We start from the raw sequence: 16,434 nt of genomic DNA on the forward strand, positions 1-16,434 counted from the left end.
ACTGGTGTAATTGCACTGGGGTATAATTCAATTGTCTTTAGTGATTTCAATGAAGTTACTACTGATTTAGACAATGTAAGTGAGAATCAGACCCTTTGTCTCTAAAACTGAACCTGAACTAAATAGTATGTAGGCATAACATATTAGCTCCCATTTGCTTAGTTTATCTTTAATCATTGAGTTTACCTCATGGGTTAAAACAATAGGCAGGAAAATATATAAAGAATGAGACTGAGTAAATGCTCTATGTTTACTAGATCACACTTTGGCTTCTCTGACATGAGTGTGCTTTGGGGCACAGGATATCGGAAGGCTTTTCCCTCAGCTATGTCCATCTGTGCAGAGGACAGTAAGGAACCCACACTTCATGCTCCCTAAACACTGGGTGGCAGAACAGAAGAAATGTATTAGTGTTGCCAGTGATACATACACCATAAAGGTACACGGAGGGCAGTGATGCATCTGAGCCATCTTGCATTCCAGGGCCAGTGCAAGAAGGAGCACATGCTGCATCTGTTTAGTGGGTGTAGCAGTTGTTGCTCTTGCATGCCCTCCTTCATTGTCCATGATGGACTGCTACCTGACCTTGTTCTTAGCCAGCAGAATGTCTCCAGGCACGTCTGTCAGTGTCTACCCTCTCTACAACCACACTGCCCATAAATAAAGCAGTAGCTTGCACAGCCACAGTATCATTTCCAGCAGCGGCTTGCGCTCTTTACTTAGCCCGTCTCCATGCAATGATGTATGCACCTGCCACACAAAATGACAGCAAAAATTGATAAACCTTTCACATTAATTATTAGCTAAATAGCTGTTTGAGGTTGCACATTTATAAATTAGTATTATTTTGCTACCTAATTGCATCAGGCTATGAAAAATACACATTGGCAAACTTCGACTTCCTTTATCAGGCTAAAGAAGCCTTAAAACTAATGCTCATGTGACTTTGCTTTGTCAAAGGGTTATTTTTCTCGTAAGTTATCTTCAGTTCCAGTGTGCAAGTCTCCTGCTTCTTTACAAAGTGAAGTGTGTACGTGCATCAGCCTTACAGTGATATTGTAAAGCACATTTTCGAAAAAGGAAACAGAAATGGAAAAACAGGCTTTTTTTCTTTTTTTAATAAAAAGTATTAGGAGCTGGTAGGGAAAACGTTCTGTTTTTTTAAGTCCTAGCCCAGAGACAAATTGAATTATTCTATCTGAGTGCTCTCTCTTTTTCCTTCTCTTTCTTCCTCCTCCTCTCAACTTTCTGCAAGCACCAAAAAAATCATTAAAAATACATGTTAATGTGACACTGCACCCTATGTTCTTCATAGTGATATTTGTATGATATACTTATATCATAATTATGATGAATTTTAGGAAAGATAACACATGTGAGGTGTCATTGGAAAGGTTATGACGTGCTGAATATGATTATCCTATTGCATGCATTTATCCTTTTTGTATCCAAAGTTATGAATATTGACTACGTATCTATTTCACATGTAGCTGTTCCTGGGTAATGCCCACTAAGCAAAATGCTCTCAGTCCCCAATGGCTGACTGGGAAGGGCTGGTTCAGATTAATGAGCCATTAGGAAGAAACAATAGACATTAGGAAAAGGTTATCTTCCACCTGGTGAGTCTTTCCGTGAATGCTCCAAACAGCCCATGGGGGATGGCTGCTGTGATTCTACAGGAACACATGACTAGGACACCTGGTGTTGGACTCTATCTTGGGATGTCAGTATTTTTCCACTGACTAGCGTGGGAACCAAGCTTTGAAACAAAGGGTTCCTGCCATATGCAAAAGCTATATAAGGCAGAGGAGTGATATTATGTTGGTTCTTCCCTGATTCCCCACCCAAGAAGACTCCTGTGTTGTGGAAAATCGACCACATGGTTGATTTTAGATCAGACATCGTGAGGCACCTTTATTTCATACAAGCATATATGCAGGGAGAGACAGCATAGACCCCACGCAAGAGGCTGGCTGCTCTCTATATTACAAATTTTTCCAAGCTTATAAAGGTTAAAACCGCAAAACATCACACAGCGATACATCCTTATTTGGTAAATACATTGCTAACACTGCAAACATAATTGATAATTTTCCTTATATGGCATACATATTGCAACTTTAGCAGCATTCTGCCACAATCATCCTGTTACTGTACTGACTGTTCTGTTTTTCCTACTTGCAGTTACTTTAGGCAAGCAACTTATTGCTATACTATAACCACACGGAGCTGCAGTGGCACCCAGGGCCCCCCTTGTCCCAAGACCAGTTCCCTATTTCGGACAGTAAGTCTTCGTAAACAAGTTTTAGGGAAGTTAAAGTAGTTCAGTTAAGGGCTTGGGCCTGCAAAACCCTGATGACAGAAGAGCCCCGATATATGGAGGGGATTTTATTTTCCCTAACACCTGGAAACATCTGAGGAACAGACTGACCTGGGGGAAGTGCTGGACTCAGGTTAAAGGGATTTTTAGCATGTGAATGGAACACCTGGGGATTCCAAGCTGTAAGCAAGTACAGCTTGCCCCTTAAGAATCTGAAGGTTGCTTGTATCATCACTTAGGATGAGAATCTGCTATACATATCCAATCTACTTAGTATATTAAGCTTAGTTTGTGTTTTTTGTTTATTTGCTAGATAATCTGCTTTGATCTGCTTGCTATCACTTATAATCATTTCAAATCTATCTTTTGTAGCTAATAAACTTATTTTTGCTCTATCTAAAACAGTGTGTGGGAATCATAACTTAGAGCAAAAGGCTGTTGCATATTCCTCTCCACATTAAGGGAGAGAGTGGATTTTATGAGCTTATGCTGCACAGTTCCCTGTGCAACGCAAGACAGTATAATTTTGGGTTTATACTCCAGAGGAGATGCATGCCTCACGAGCCAGGAGATGCCCTAGCTGAAGCCTTCCTGGTCAAAGAGCGTGCCTGCATGTAACTGCAGCTAGGTGTGTCCCTTCTTGTATGTATGCTGGTGAAAGTGCTGGCTGAAGCCTGAAGGGCTTGGCAGCTTGTTACAGCAGTACAGTGTAAGAGAGAGCCCAGGCTGGCAGGTCAGGGGGCTCAGTGGTACCCCAGTTCCAGGTGGCACCCTGGGGGGAACTTGTCACAATAGGAATCTTAAAAAAAAATAGTTGGGTAAAGCTACAAGAAGGTTTAATCAAAATGTTACTGCTTTTTTTTCCACCTTCCAGAAAGGGATGCACATTCAGTAACAGAATTTGGGAACAGACTACAAATCCTATCCAAACAGAAGGGAAAGTAATGATGTAGAGTCCAATGTTTATGATGCCCCTCAGTTAGAGAGCAAAGGAAATGCTAATTCTATAGCAGAGAGAATTACATGGCAGGAAACTATCAGATAGTGATAGACCTGCAGCAGAATGTGATATATGCATACCCTTGCTGGCAATAAATATTTAAAGATTTTATTTAAAAGAAAAGAAATAAGAAGCAGGGTCTAAGTTACCACCATTTATTTTTAAGAAGCTTAAATTATGAATGGTTAATTTGAAAACAAAAACATTGAAGGATTTTTTGTTCATTTGTTTAAGTTTTACTATCTGACAATATCCCTTAGTCCTCCAGGTTTCTGTAAACTGAGGTATATATATCCCAATTGCTATTGAGAAAATATCCAAATCCAAGATGAGAGCAACAGATAAGAGTCAATGCATTGTGTAAATCAGTGTATCTTTATTGACTTCCACAGAAATATATGAGCTTACACCTACTGTGAATCTCGCCCTATCATTTTAAGAATATGAGGTTCAGAGCACAACTATGAACTATGAAAAGCTTAATTTGTATTGGGATGCAGCCTCCCTAACAATCACCACCATTACAAATGGAAATTAACCCTCCAAACAATAATGTTTCTTTATACACTACAGGCGGGTAGAACCCATCCATCTTAAGAGGAAGAATGGTCCAGTGGAAGGCCATTAGCCTAGTGCTTGCAAGGCCTGGGCTCAAGTGTCCCTGCTTTGCTACAGACCTCCTGGGTGACTTGGGGCAAGTTACTCAGTCTCTCTGTGCCTCAGTTTCCTATTTTTAAAAGAAGGATAATATTATTCCCCTGCTTTGCAGGGATAGTTAAGATAAATACATTAAAGATCATGAAATGGTCAGATACTACAGTGATGTGGCCCATGATGTACCCAAGATAGATAAAACCAAAGCCATGGCTTTGAAGAATATCAAATTTGGGAAGGCTGAGACAGAGAGAGGTAAAGTGGTTTGCCCAAAAATTAGGCAACAAGACAGTCAGAGCTGAACAAGAATGCCACTCTCTTCAGTACTAATCATAACCACTGGCTCATTCAGCCTGAAGATATCAAATCTAGCCTCACCTGATATCTCCCATATCACATACAAGTTCTGATCCTCTTTATTTAAAGGGTGTTTTAAAGGGTCTCTGTATACAAAGAATAATCATGAGACTCAATGCTACCTATTGCCAGTATGATTCTTTTGACCATTCTTTGCATTGTCATCCACTGCTGTTACCTGTTTAAAAACTTCACATTTTTGCACACATATTTTAAATGAGCCTTAATCAGCCTAAGTGACAAGATTGAGAAGCTTTTGATCAAACATTCAGTGTTTGAGTTGCAAAGATGACAGTAGACTCCTTCCTTCAAAGCCTTCCTCTGATATATAAACAGTTACCACACAGAAATAAGCAATTAAAATGAAGATGGATACTTTGAATAGTGGGAGGAGGAAAATCAAACCACCACCTGAATTGTACTGTTGTCTTGTGCAATGAATACGAAGAGGCTGCTGGTTTGCTTACCTTGTTTTTTTGATGTGAAGTGTCTTTTTTATTAAAGAGCCAGTATGTTATCCTCAGCTTTGTCCAAATAGCTAAGTACTCCACTAAAAACCCACTTTACTTTTCTTATGTGCAGTGATGATTATATGAATAAATCTAGTTGTGAGGTTAATAAGCATTGGCAGGGAAAAAGCTAAAAGGAAAGTGAGCAATGGAGCAAGGGGAAAAAAATACCCAAATTAATTTACAAAGTCTTCAGTAGCATCTGAATCTGGAAAAGGAAAGTTTGTGAATTAATTTCACAAGGAAGTAACTTTCCCTTAGGGTAAACAGCTACAGATGGGACATGACAAAAAACATACTGGGCAATCAACAGAACATTTTAGGTGTTTTATCAAAACTCTAATAAGATGACTTTTCATTTTAGCTGTAGCTTGTAACCCAGCTTTGCTTGATTTAGTCAAAGTAAGTCAGATCATTCAGGAATAGATACCATGGAACTGTGATTATCAGAGCAGTCAGAACCAACATGTCCATCCCTAATTATTATTTTAGGTGGATGTTAGTAAGAGGAAGACTTGACCTATTCATAATTCCCTTATTTCTAGAATATTAATATTCAGCTCCCAACTGAATATCGCTTTGTTGCAACTAAAGACTGGAAAAGTCACTGCATTTAATAAGTGCATGGCAATGACACGTAATTCTCAGAGAAGAAATAATACCCAGAAAAAGCTCTTTGAGAGTACACCATGGTTATAATACATATATATATAGATAGATTAATCTTATTTATTGTTTCCTGGTTGGATTTATAATAAGGAGATATTACTGAAGGAAAATTACATGGTGTTACTGACAGTCTGCAATTAGACGCAATCATATTTACAGGTGTTTGGAAATAGAAACTATAATTTACCAATAGCAATTTTGAGGGCTCTTTGCATGGAAATGTTTCTCCTGGCCACTGTACACAATCTTTGTCAAGTGAGACCTGGATGAAAAATACATATTCAGTTAGAGAAATAAATAAAATAAATGGCATATTCTGTGTGTCCACAGCCCATTTGATATGTAATGGGACTTGGTTTTGAATCCTGTGCTTGCAACCGTCTCCTTGAACTTCGTTGTCATGTGTTTTTCATTTTGAACTTTTGAGAGTGGGAAAACCATTAACTTTCTAAAAGGCTTCTAAGTAGAGACAACTGATATTCATAATGGTCTGAGATTTGATTTCGAGAAATATTCTAAAGTTTTCAAAATCTGTCAGATTTTAGATTTATTCTGACATCTGGAAATTGGGCTGTAATTTTGTTATGATTTTCTAACACAATTTCCAGTATTTTCTTCTCTCAGTTATTATCATTGTATCTGAACATCTTCTGGATTTTGATATTTTTATCCTCACAACATAGCTGTAAGGTAGGGAAGCACTATTACCCTTTCTGTACAGATAGGAAACCATGGAATAGAGACTTCATGACTTGCCCAAGGTCACACAGGAAGTCCACAGTGCAGTTGGGAAATGAACCTGGTTTTCCTTATTCAACAGCTAGCAGCCATGCTTCCTCCTTCAAAGTAAGCCCCCTGCATAGTGGCAAGATTAGGAGGTAGAGGACTTTTCTCTTGCCCCTCCACCAGAACACAGGTGGACACAGCTCTATGGAGGAGGATCCTAGACATCTGCAAGTCTTTGGCGCATGAATGTGAGAATTTTCCCCAATATATAATTCGAAAATGCTCACAGCTTTAACCTGTGCCCTTTACAATCTGCATGCTCATCTGTTTTAATCTTTAACGATATACGCTTTTTAAGCTCATGTCTCTTTCTCCATTCCTCCTACAGTTCTGATGCTCTGGAGGAGAATTCAATGAGGTGAAGTAAGGGTTGGATTTGGCAAAGTCAACCAATATTTTGTCATGTACCAGGCAGATATTTGACTGATACTTTGGTGGAACTCATGGATACAGTGTATTTTGTTTTCCTAATTGCAGTCATTTTCACAAGTAAGATATGTAACTTCTCTATCCTAGTCAGCAATCACATTGCCAACAATAAAAAATGACATTAGTATATTGGCCTAATCAATGTCCAGTGTAGGATACAAGCAAGAATTCTTTTTACAAGCACACATGCACACTCAGAAAACATAATTCTTTGCTCCTTCCAAATCTATTATATCTTGTGAGGTCTAATTTCCATTTACACTGAAACCACTTTGCACTGTTCTGGCAGGGTGAAGTGGCCTTAAAGTAGTTGTAAATCACATACAGCATAAGGTGCCTTTGTGTAAATCAGAATAAAATCCATGTTGTGCTACTAGAACTTTATTGTTAGTGATCAAAATGAGCATTGTAAATATATTTTACTAAAAGAACATTTATGTAAACTAATATTTATTTTAAAATTGTTTAAAATATTACTTAGATGGAGATTTTTTTCATGATGGTTAGGACCCCATATTCTCCTTACAAAACATAATATAGACACAGACCTAAGAAGTAATGAGCCCCTAGTGAAATCAATGGGGCTTCAGATACCTTACGGACATTGACCCCAAGTATCATGTCTGATATGCATGTTCTTATACCCCTGGTTTCCTTATAATCATGCATCATGCTCTTATTCTTATATTTAACAGTTCATATACTCCTCTGCTGAACAATTCATAAGTGATCAATACAGGAATCCAAATTTTATGCTTTCATTTACACCATGCACCTAATTTCAATGGGGCAGCAGGGGTGTAAATGATAACAGAGTTTTACCTGGGACTTAAACGTACCAGTGGATTACACAGTTCTCTGTAATGCTATTCCTGTTATGTTTGCTATGCACACACAATGAAAAGACAGAGAAGGCTGCTAGTGTTTGGAATCTTTGTCCCGAACAGAATAACAACAAAATCATCATGTTACAGTCTTCTGACTCTCAGACACTCATTTGATCCAAATCAGAGGTTCTGCCATGTGCTTGCAAAAACACTGTTTGTTGTATTACTAGCTGTCATTTTATATTGGCAAAACCAAGTAACAAGAATTTCCTATCAATATGATAAGATGGAAAAATCACAAAATTATAAAAGAATTCATATATCATAATCTGATGTAGATTCTGTCCCTGACTTTTTGTCTGACCTTCACCTCCCCATGCCTCAATTACTTAATGCATGAATATGAGGATGATATTGCTTACCTTCCTTTCCTCTTTAAGATCTATAGAGGAAAAGTTTTGTATATGTGCGAAGTCTGGTTGTCATGTGAAAATACTAAAATGCATCCCCATTTATTTTTGTCATTTTTCATCCTGAAAAAACATCAAATACTTGACATCCTGCATGTTACTTTAAAAAATACCTTCTGTGCTTCCACAACTGAAGCTATAAACCCTGATAGATTCCTGGTCCCTATCACTTCAGGTCGGATGGCTGTTGTAAACAATAAGACTGTATTGTAACAGCAATCAATACAGTTTGAGGCAGAACTTTATAACCAATCCCACTGGCTGATGGTGTACATTCATGAGTAACAAATACTTTCTCTCCACTGTATGCTAATAGGTATACTTTCTCTCAAAGTGGTCGAAAATAAGTGATACACAGACTTTTATATCAAAAAGGTTGACATTCTGGTTGGCTAAGAGTGCTTATATAGCATCTGTATGAGATGCAAAATGCTTCTTGTAGCTCACTTAGCTTGTTTATTATTCTGCATACAAACTGGCAGTGGCTTTGCAAGTTTCTGTAAAAACAACAATGAAACAAAGTCTGAGTGTGAGCTGTGCCACCCTTAAAAAATAAAACAGTTTGAAAAGAAAATAAATTAGGCTTACTGCAGAGTATGATAAGTATATTGAAGCAACAAGACTAGGCTTAAAGAATTACTCTATGACATGAAAAACCTGAATTGCAGTTTAAAGAATCTGGTAAATATAATTATAAGATGTTAATCTTTTAAATCTATTTTAGCATGACCTTTTTCCCACGGACAAGCAAAATTGTGTTTGCATTAATTGAGTCTCAATCAGGCATGACGTTCTTCCTGTTTAAAAGGTCTAAACTTACCATCTAAAGCATAGTTATTAGTTTTGAAATAAGACAACGTCAAAGAAATTCGGCTCACTTCCATAAAATGAGAAATAGAGTTAAAAGATCAGAAATGTAATGGCAAGCCTTTCAAAGGATGCATATGCCAGGCTGTATATACTGCTAGCTTACTAGAAGCTCTATTTCCCCTCCTTTCCTCAGTCTCTCTTTGATCTCAAGCTAAACATCAGAACCCAGTTTTTAAAAAGACTTGAAGTGCCTTTCATTTTCCTTCAGCTGTCTCAGGAGCAACAAACTCCCCCATCTTACATGAAAGAATGTATTTCTCCCTAAAAATAAAGTTTCAAATGCCCCCTGCAAAGCGGTTGAAATAATTCATCCACAGTTCTGTGAAGACAAAAGAAGGTAATTGCCTGGGTAAGCCATTACCTACAACAGGGAAAAAAGGCAGAGAAGTCATTACTGATCTAGCAGAGGCAATAATAGGGTATTTCCTGCTTGTCACTTTTCAGGAAAAGAGTTCAGTTTATATGTGGTACCCTTTGGGCAACTCACACGTGGATTATTAACACTAGCTATACTGGCTAACTTTTTACTGGATGAAGTATCAGAGGGGTAGCCGTGTTAGTCTGGATCTGTAAAAGCAGCAAAGAATCCTGTGGCACCTTATAGACTAACAGACATTTTGGAGCATGAGCTTTCGTGGGTAAATACCCACTGCGTCAGATGCATGTAGTGGAAATTTCCAGGGGCAGGTATATATATGCAGGCAAGCTAGAGATAATGAGGTAGTTCAATCAGGGAGGATGAGGCCCTGTTCTAGCAGATGAGGTGTGAAAACCAAGGGAGGAGAAACTGGTTTTGTAATTGGCAAGCCATTCACAGTCTTTGTTTAATCCTGAGCTGATGGTGTCAAATTTGCAGATGAACTGAAGCTCAGCAGTTTCTCTTTGAAGTCTAGTCCTGAAGTTTTTTGCTGCAGGATGGCCACCTTAAGGTCTGCTATAGTGTGGCCAGGGAGGTTGAGGTGTTCTCCTACAGGTTTTTGTATATTGCCATTCCTAATATCTGATTTGTGTCCATTTATCCTTTTCCGTAGCAACTGTCCAGTTTGGCTAATGTACATAGCAGAGGGGCATTGCTGGCATATGATGGCGTATATTATATTGGTGGACATGCAGGTGAATGAACCGGTGATGGTGTGGCTGATCTGGTTAGGTCCTGCGATGGTGTCGCTGGTGTAGATACGTGGGCAGAGTTGACATCGAGGTTTGTTGCATGGATTGGTTCCTGAGCAAGAGTTACTATGGTGCGGTGTGCAGTTACTGGTGAGAATATGTTTCAGGTTGGCAGGTTGCCTGTGGGCGAGGACTGGCCTGCCACCCAAGGTCTGTGAAAGTGTGGGATCATTGTCCAGGATGGGTTGTAGATCCCTGATGATGCGTTGGAGAGGTTTTAGCTGGGGACTGTATGTGATGGCCAATGGAGTCCTGATGGTTTCTTTCTTGGGTTTGTCTTGCAGTAGGAGGCTTCTGGGTACACGTCTGGCTCTGTTGAGCTGTTTCCTTATTTCCTCGTGCGGGTATTGTAGTTTTGAGAATGCTTGATGGAGATTTTGTAGGTGTTGGTCTCTGTCTGAGGGGTTAGAGCAGATGCGGTTGTACCTCAGTGCTTGGCTGTAGACAATGGAATGTGTGATGTGCCCGGGATGGAAGCTGGAGGCGTGAAGGTAGGCATAGCGGTCGGTAGGTTTTCAGTATAGGGTGGTGTTAATGTGACCATCACTTATTTGCACCGTGGTGTCTAGGAAGTGGACCTCCCGTGTAGATTGGTCCAGGCTGAGGTTGATGGTGAGGTGGAAGCTGTTGAAATCATGGTGGAATTTTTCCAGAGTCTCCTTCCCGTGGGTCCAGATGATGAAGATGAGCTTCAGTTCATCTGCAAATTTGACACCATCAGCTCAGGATTAAACAAAGACAGTAAATGGCTTGCCAATTACAAAACCAGTTTCTCCTCCCTTGGTTTTCACACCTCATCTGCTAGAACAGGGCCTTATCCTCCCTGATTGAACTACCTCATTATCTCTAGCTTGCCTGCATATATATACCTGCCCCTGGAAATTTCCACTACATGCATCTGACGCAGTGGGTATTTATCCATGAAAGCTCATGCTCCAAAACATATGTTAGTCTATAAGGTGCCACAGGATTCTTTGCTGTTTTTACTGGATATTTTCTAGCGATTCTCATCTCTGAGATAATTTTCTTCTTCCTTTCTGTAAATGCTGGGAGCGCTAGCAGACTTTACTCATTTGAACAATTAATTTTCTTTGCTCCTCAGCTAATATCACACTTTGTCAAGGTCCTGTGCACAATGTAGAAGGGAAGCTTCTGCTTTCAATATGGTTAATTTCAGTAAAAGGCACACTTCTGGAGACTGGGACATATTGCCACTGCACACAGAGACACTCTCTCACTTTCAAAACTGTACTGGTAACTAGTAACTAATAAATAGTGATGAAAAAGCTTCAGAATTGAAGTGCAGTTAAATAAAATATCCATGGACTGATATAAATTGGAATAGCTTCATTGATGACAAGGATGGAGAATCTGATAGATGTTTTTATAAGACTTTTAAAAATCTTATCAGAATAGGCTTTCTCATAAGAGCTTCCACTTCTGGCTAGATAAACCAAGAGGGCTTCCTCTCATGATGTTTAAATTTTACATGCTATAGAGGTGGCTTGAGTTGTACTAACAGCAGAGTTGCTGCCCTATAAAAAAATTGTGCTCCACAGAACAATGGAGCTTTAAATTATAGTGTTCATTGTCTCATAATTGAACTATGAGTAATATCATTTTGCTCAATTTAAGGCCACCAAGTTACAAAGAACTACTCAGGTGAGTAAAGCTATTCTCAGATGTTGAAATGGTTGCATGATCAGACCCTTACACTCCTTGTTTGTTAGCAGTGTAGCAGCTGGGTAGGACTATTAATTATGCATATAAAATATTTTCAATTATGTGATGTGCCCAGATATTGTGGTGATGGATGCCATGAATATGAATAAGGACAAAATATTGTGATGCGTCTAACTCTAGGTCCAGTAACACATAGCGCAAACTTTCTCTCAGGTGAGTATTTTGTCACTTATGCATCTATTCCTAGCCAGAAACAAGATGTACCATTCTGAGGATTTTAGCATTTCTAAAAAGGTTTGTTTCAAGTTTGTTTCTGAAGAGAGTCAAGATATTTGTAGGAGAGGGATTCTAAAGACAATTTGGGCTAGATTCACAAAAGGAACTTAGACTCAGTGTTGCAATGCTTTAGGCATCCTGCTGTTGGAACAATCTAGAGGAACATCCCGCTACCCACATCTATCTTTGGGGTTTGTTGTTAGCCCCTTAAAAAATGGTAAACCAAAAAGGATGTGTGGGTGTAAACAACCAAGATATTTATTAAACCACCAACAGTTCTAAAAATGGTAAACCAGGGGTAAACCAAATGAATAGGCACACAGGTAAAGCAAGGACTCCCACAACAGGTGATATAAAGGTAAGTTAAGGACCACTAATATACTGACTGTAACTGAGGATAAGTTCCCTCCCCTAGGACGGGACCTAGGTAAGAGGATGGAGGATCAATGGACCACTACCATGTCTTGCAATCTGAGGACCCTTGCAATGACAGGACAGCTCCGGACTCTGTCCAGGTAGGTAGAACCCACAGGTAAGGAGTGGACCTCAGGATCAGGTGATGACAGTTCTTCCTCAGCGATGACTTGGCTTGTACCCCCATACACATGCCTCACAACGTCATGGGTATGTGTTTGTCTTCAGTGAAAGAGTGACAGTTGGTGACATACTCTCTGTATGCAAGTGAGAATTACCCTCCCGCAACCAGATGAATGAGCGTGGTGTTCAGCATACTCCTCTGAGGCAATTTTGAGAGCTGAGGTATTTGCTGTGCTTTCCAACAGTTGCAGCAGCAGCACCTCCAGACTCTGCCACTCAGAAAGGCAGCCACTTCCTTCTGATGTGCTAGCCCTTATATACTTTGCTCTTACTGGGCAGATTACAGATCTTGGTTTCCTGCCTTTCGGTAAAAAGGGTGGGAAACTACACCTGAAGAAGGGGAAGAAGGGCAGCCAAGATGGATTCCTAGTTGTTGTTTGGGCATTTCAAGATGGCACACCTATGATGTTAAGCACCAAAGTTTTTCCACTACATTGCTGTCTAATGGAATCCTTAGCCACAAGTTAGATGCCCAGGCTCCTGATACAATGCATGGGGAGAGTTAGGTACCAACAATGAAATTCACAAAAGCCAGCAAGCTGAGCGGGAAGCCACCCAAGCTAGCTACCTAAGCTAGCCAATGAGAAATGCTGAGAATGGGGGTGTGGCCTAAACTGGAGTCTCCCACATCCAAGGGAAGTGCCCAAACCACTGGACTAAGTATAGAGTGACGGTCATTCTTTCTTTTGCCCAATGACTATTTAATTATGTATAGAAAATGGAACTCTTTCAACAGCAAAGATTGAGAGAACTCCATCCCAGACTAGGGGATATTTGAACTAGAGTTTCCCATAGCCTGAGTGAGTCTGGAAATCCACATGGATGCAGGATTCTGCACCCATTGAGTTCATTGCTGAACCAAGGCCTTAACTGCTATTTGCTTCAATGTTTCCATTTTGTAAAACTGAGATAATTAAATTAAGTTGAGTGTTTTGAGAGCCTTGGATCACAGGTGATAAATAAATGCTAACTGATATCATTATTCTGTGTTATATAAAGATTTTCTTAGTTTTCTTTGCAACACTATATATAGAGGATAGTGATGAAACTAATATACAAATATAATTCAGCATAACTAGGTTATTATTAAAATATATATCTTCTACCTACAACAAAATTTAATACCATTCTCACTTATTTTTGCATTTATTATGAGAAATTTTGGTCATGCAGTTCTAAAAATACCAGCTCCGCATCATGAAAAGGTATAATTTTTGTATATTTCAAATTTACAGAGAGATACTCTAAAATAAGTATTTCCAAAGCACATTTGTTACAATCGTTGTATAGTATTTATTTCTCTAATTCTCTCTCTCAATATCTGACCATTAAAAAACAGTTATTCTTATACACAAGCATTCTTTCATACATTGCAATTATTCCAACATCATATTCCAGCAGAGATTATAAAGTATCTTCATTCATTATATATGATATGTTGGGCATCTTTATGAGGAGTGTGACCTGTTATGGACGTGTTTACTGTGGCAAATCTTCCTGATAAAGACAATGCTTTAATGATCACTTTGTAAATATTAATAAACTCGTTAGTGTGCTTCAGCAATATATATTTTTTCACATCTTAACCCACTTCCCCTTCTCCCTTCCCCCTTCCTGCTTTTATATATAAAAAAGAAGATATTTGAAATGTCAGTCTAGATATATTAATGCATCACCCACTAGTGCTCACAAAGAAATTCTTCATCCAGGAGAGTCCTAGGGACAGACTGGGGCCCGGGCAAAAGCCAGCATACTATTATTGTAGTCAAATGAGTTGTGCTGATTTACATCAGAAGTGAATTTGTCCCTTCAAGTCCCATTTTCTGGATTTTCAAGAAGAAAGAACTGCTCATGCAAAACAGTTCTTCAATTCAGGCCAAATCTTGGTACTGTGAAAAAGTCCATTTCCTCAGACTGTGTGCTGGGGATCTCTGTGAGGAGTAAAAAAGCGGGGAAGAAAACCTTCCCACCATAGGCCTCAGAATGGAGGGGGAAAAAACGTTGCTTTTCAGCTTAGCGAACAGGAGCTGCTAACAGGGAGTTTTGCAAGGGAGTTCTTCAGGTGAAGGAGGAGCACATACAGCATCTGTGGGAGCAGAGCGGACAGGGAGCTGCAGACGGGAATTTGAGAGAGTTGGACAGAGGGAGGCTTACAATGGTGAGGAAGACCCGCAAAACCTGTGCCAGCACTGCTTCTGTCTCCTCCACCTGCGCCTGTAGCCAGACAGAGCACCAAAGCATGGATGCTTTTACCCAGATTCTGGTGTGGGCTTGCAAAGACTGTAATTTGCAATTTCCACTTACTGATATCCAGGCTGGGGGTGGCATCCAATGTGAAAGGTGCCTACTGGTGGAATCTCTCAGGCAGCAGGTGGGAGAGCTACAGGAGGAGGTGTCTAGGCTGAGGAACATCCATATCCATGAGCAATTCTTGGAAAGTATCCATGTGGAGACAGCTGATGTGGCTGTCCCAGTTCACAGGACTATCGACACACCAGTGGAGGAGGAGATGCCTCAGGGTGTATCTGACACACCAGTGGAGGAGGAGGCTCAGGGTGGACACAGCCAGCTGGTTACTTCTAGCAGCAGGCAGTGCTCCACCCCTGCTGCAAACCCTCCTGCTGTGGTAAAAGATAACCGTTATGCTCTTCTTGATACAGGAGAGAAGGAATCACCCCCAACAGTTAAGGAGGTGAAGCCTCATACCCCTAAGGCTGGGAGGTCTGCTGCCACCACTGATAAGAAACGTAGGGTAGTGGTGGTTGGAGACTCTCTGCTGAGGGGGACGGAGACACCCATCTGTCACCCTGACCGTTCATCCCGGGAGGTATGCTGCCTGCCAGGGGCCCATATCCGAGATGTTACAGAGGCATTGTCGAGGATTATCCGGCCTTCTGACTACTACCCCATGCTACTCATCCATGTGGGCACAAATGATACTGCGAGGTGTGACACTGAGCAGATCAAGAGTGACTACAGGGCTCTGGGAGTATGGGTTAAGGAGTTTGGAGCGCAGGTGGTATTCTCTTCGATTCTTCCTGTTGAAGGTAGGGGCCCGGGCAGAGACAGATGCATCGTGGAGGTGAATGCCTGGCTGCGAAGATGGTGTCACCAGGAGGGCTTTGGCTTCCTCAACCACGGGATGCTATTCGAGGAAGGACTGCTAGGCACAGATGGCGTTCACCTTTCGAAGAGGGGAAAGGCCTTATTTGCACACAGACTGGCTAACCTAGTAAGGAGGGCTTTAAACTAGGTTCGACGGGGACAGGTGAGCAAACCCCACAGGTAAGTGGGGAACATGACCTGGGAGATGGGTTGGAAACAGGAGGGAGCACGGGCTATAATGGCAGTGAGGAAGGAGGGTCAGGGCAAAGCTGGGAGGCAAGATCAAACCAGTATCTTAGATGCCTATATACAAATGCAAGAAGTATGGGTAATAAGCAGGAAGAACTGGAAGTGCTAATAAATAAATACAACTATGACATTGTTGGCATTACTGAAACTTGGTGGGATAATACACACGACTGGAATGTTGGTGTGGATGGGTATAATTTGCTCAGGAAGGATAGACAGGGGGAAAAAGGAGGAGGTGTTGCCTTATATATTAAAAATGTACACACTTGGACTGAGGTGGAGATGGACATAGGAGATGGAAGTGTTGAGAGTCTCTGGGTTAGGCTAAAAGGGGTAAAAAACACGGGTGATGTCGTGCTGGGAGTCTACTACAGGCCACCTAATCAGGTGGAAGAGGTGGATGAGGCTTTTTTAAAACAACTAACAAAATCATCCAAAGCCCAAGATTTGGTGGTGATGGGGG

At 40.5% G+C, this 16,434-nt stretch overlaps 1 protein-coding gene across 1 annotated transcript in view; it reads left to right on the forward strand.

Annotated features, from left to right (window-relative positions):
- The window catches only part of LOC127044257 (uncharacterized), a 134,807-nt gene extending 118,627 nt beyond the window's left edge, over nucleotides 1-16,180 (forward strand). The window contains exon 2 of the mRNA XM_050938865.1: nucleotides 15,099-16,180. Coding sequence (XP_050794822.1) covers nucleotides 15,127-15,870 — 744 coding nt within the window. The 5' untranslated portion in view covers nucleotides 15,099-15,126 and the 3' untranslated portion in view covers nucleotides 15,871-16,180. The remainder of the gene's footprint in view (nucleotides 1-15,098) is intronic.
- Nucleotides 16,181-16,434: the final 254 nt, after the last annotated feature.

This window comes from Gopherus flavomarginatus, chromosome 2 (assembly GCF_025201925.1).
Source record: "Gopherus flavomarginatus isolate rGopFla2 chromosome 2, rGopFla2.mat.asm, whole genome shotgun sequence".
Lineage (NCBI taxonomy): Eukaryota > Metazoa > Chordata > Testudines > Testudinidae > Gopherus > Gopherus flavomarginatus.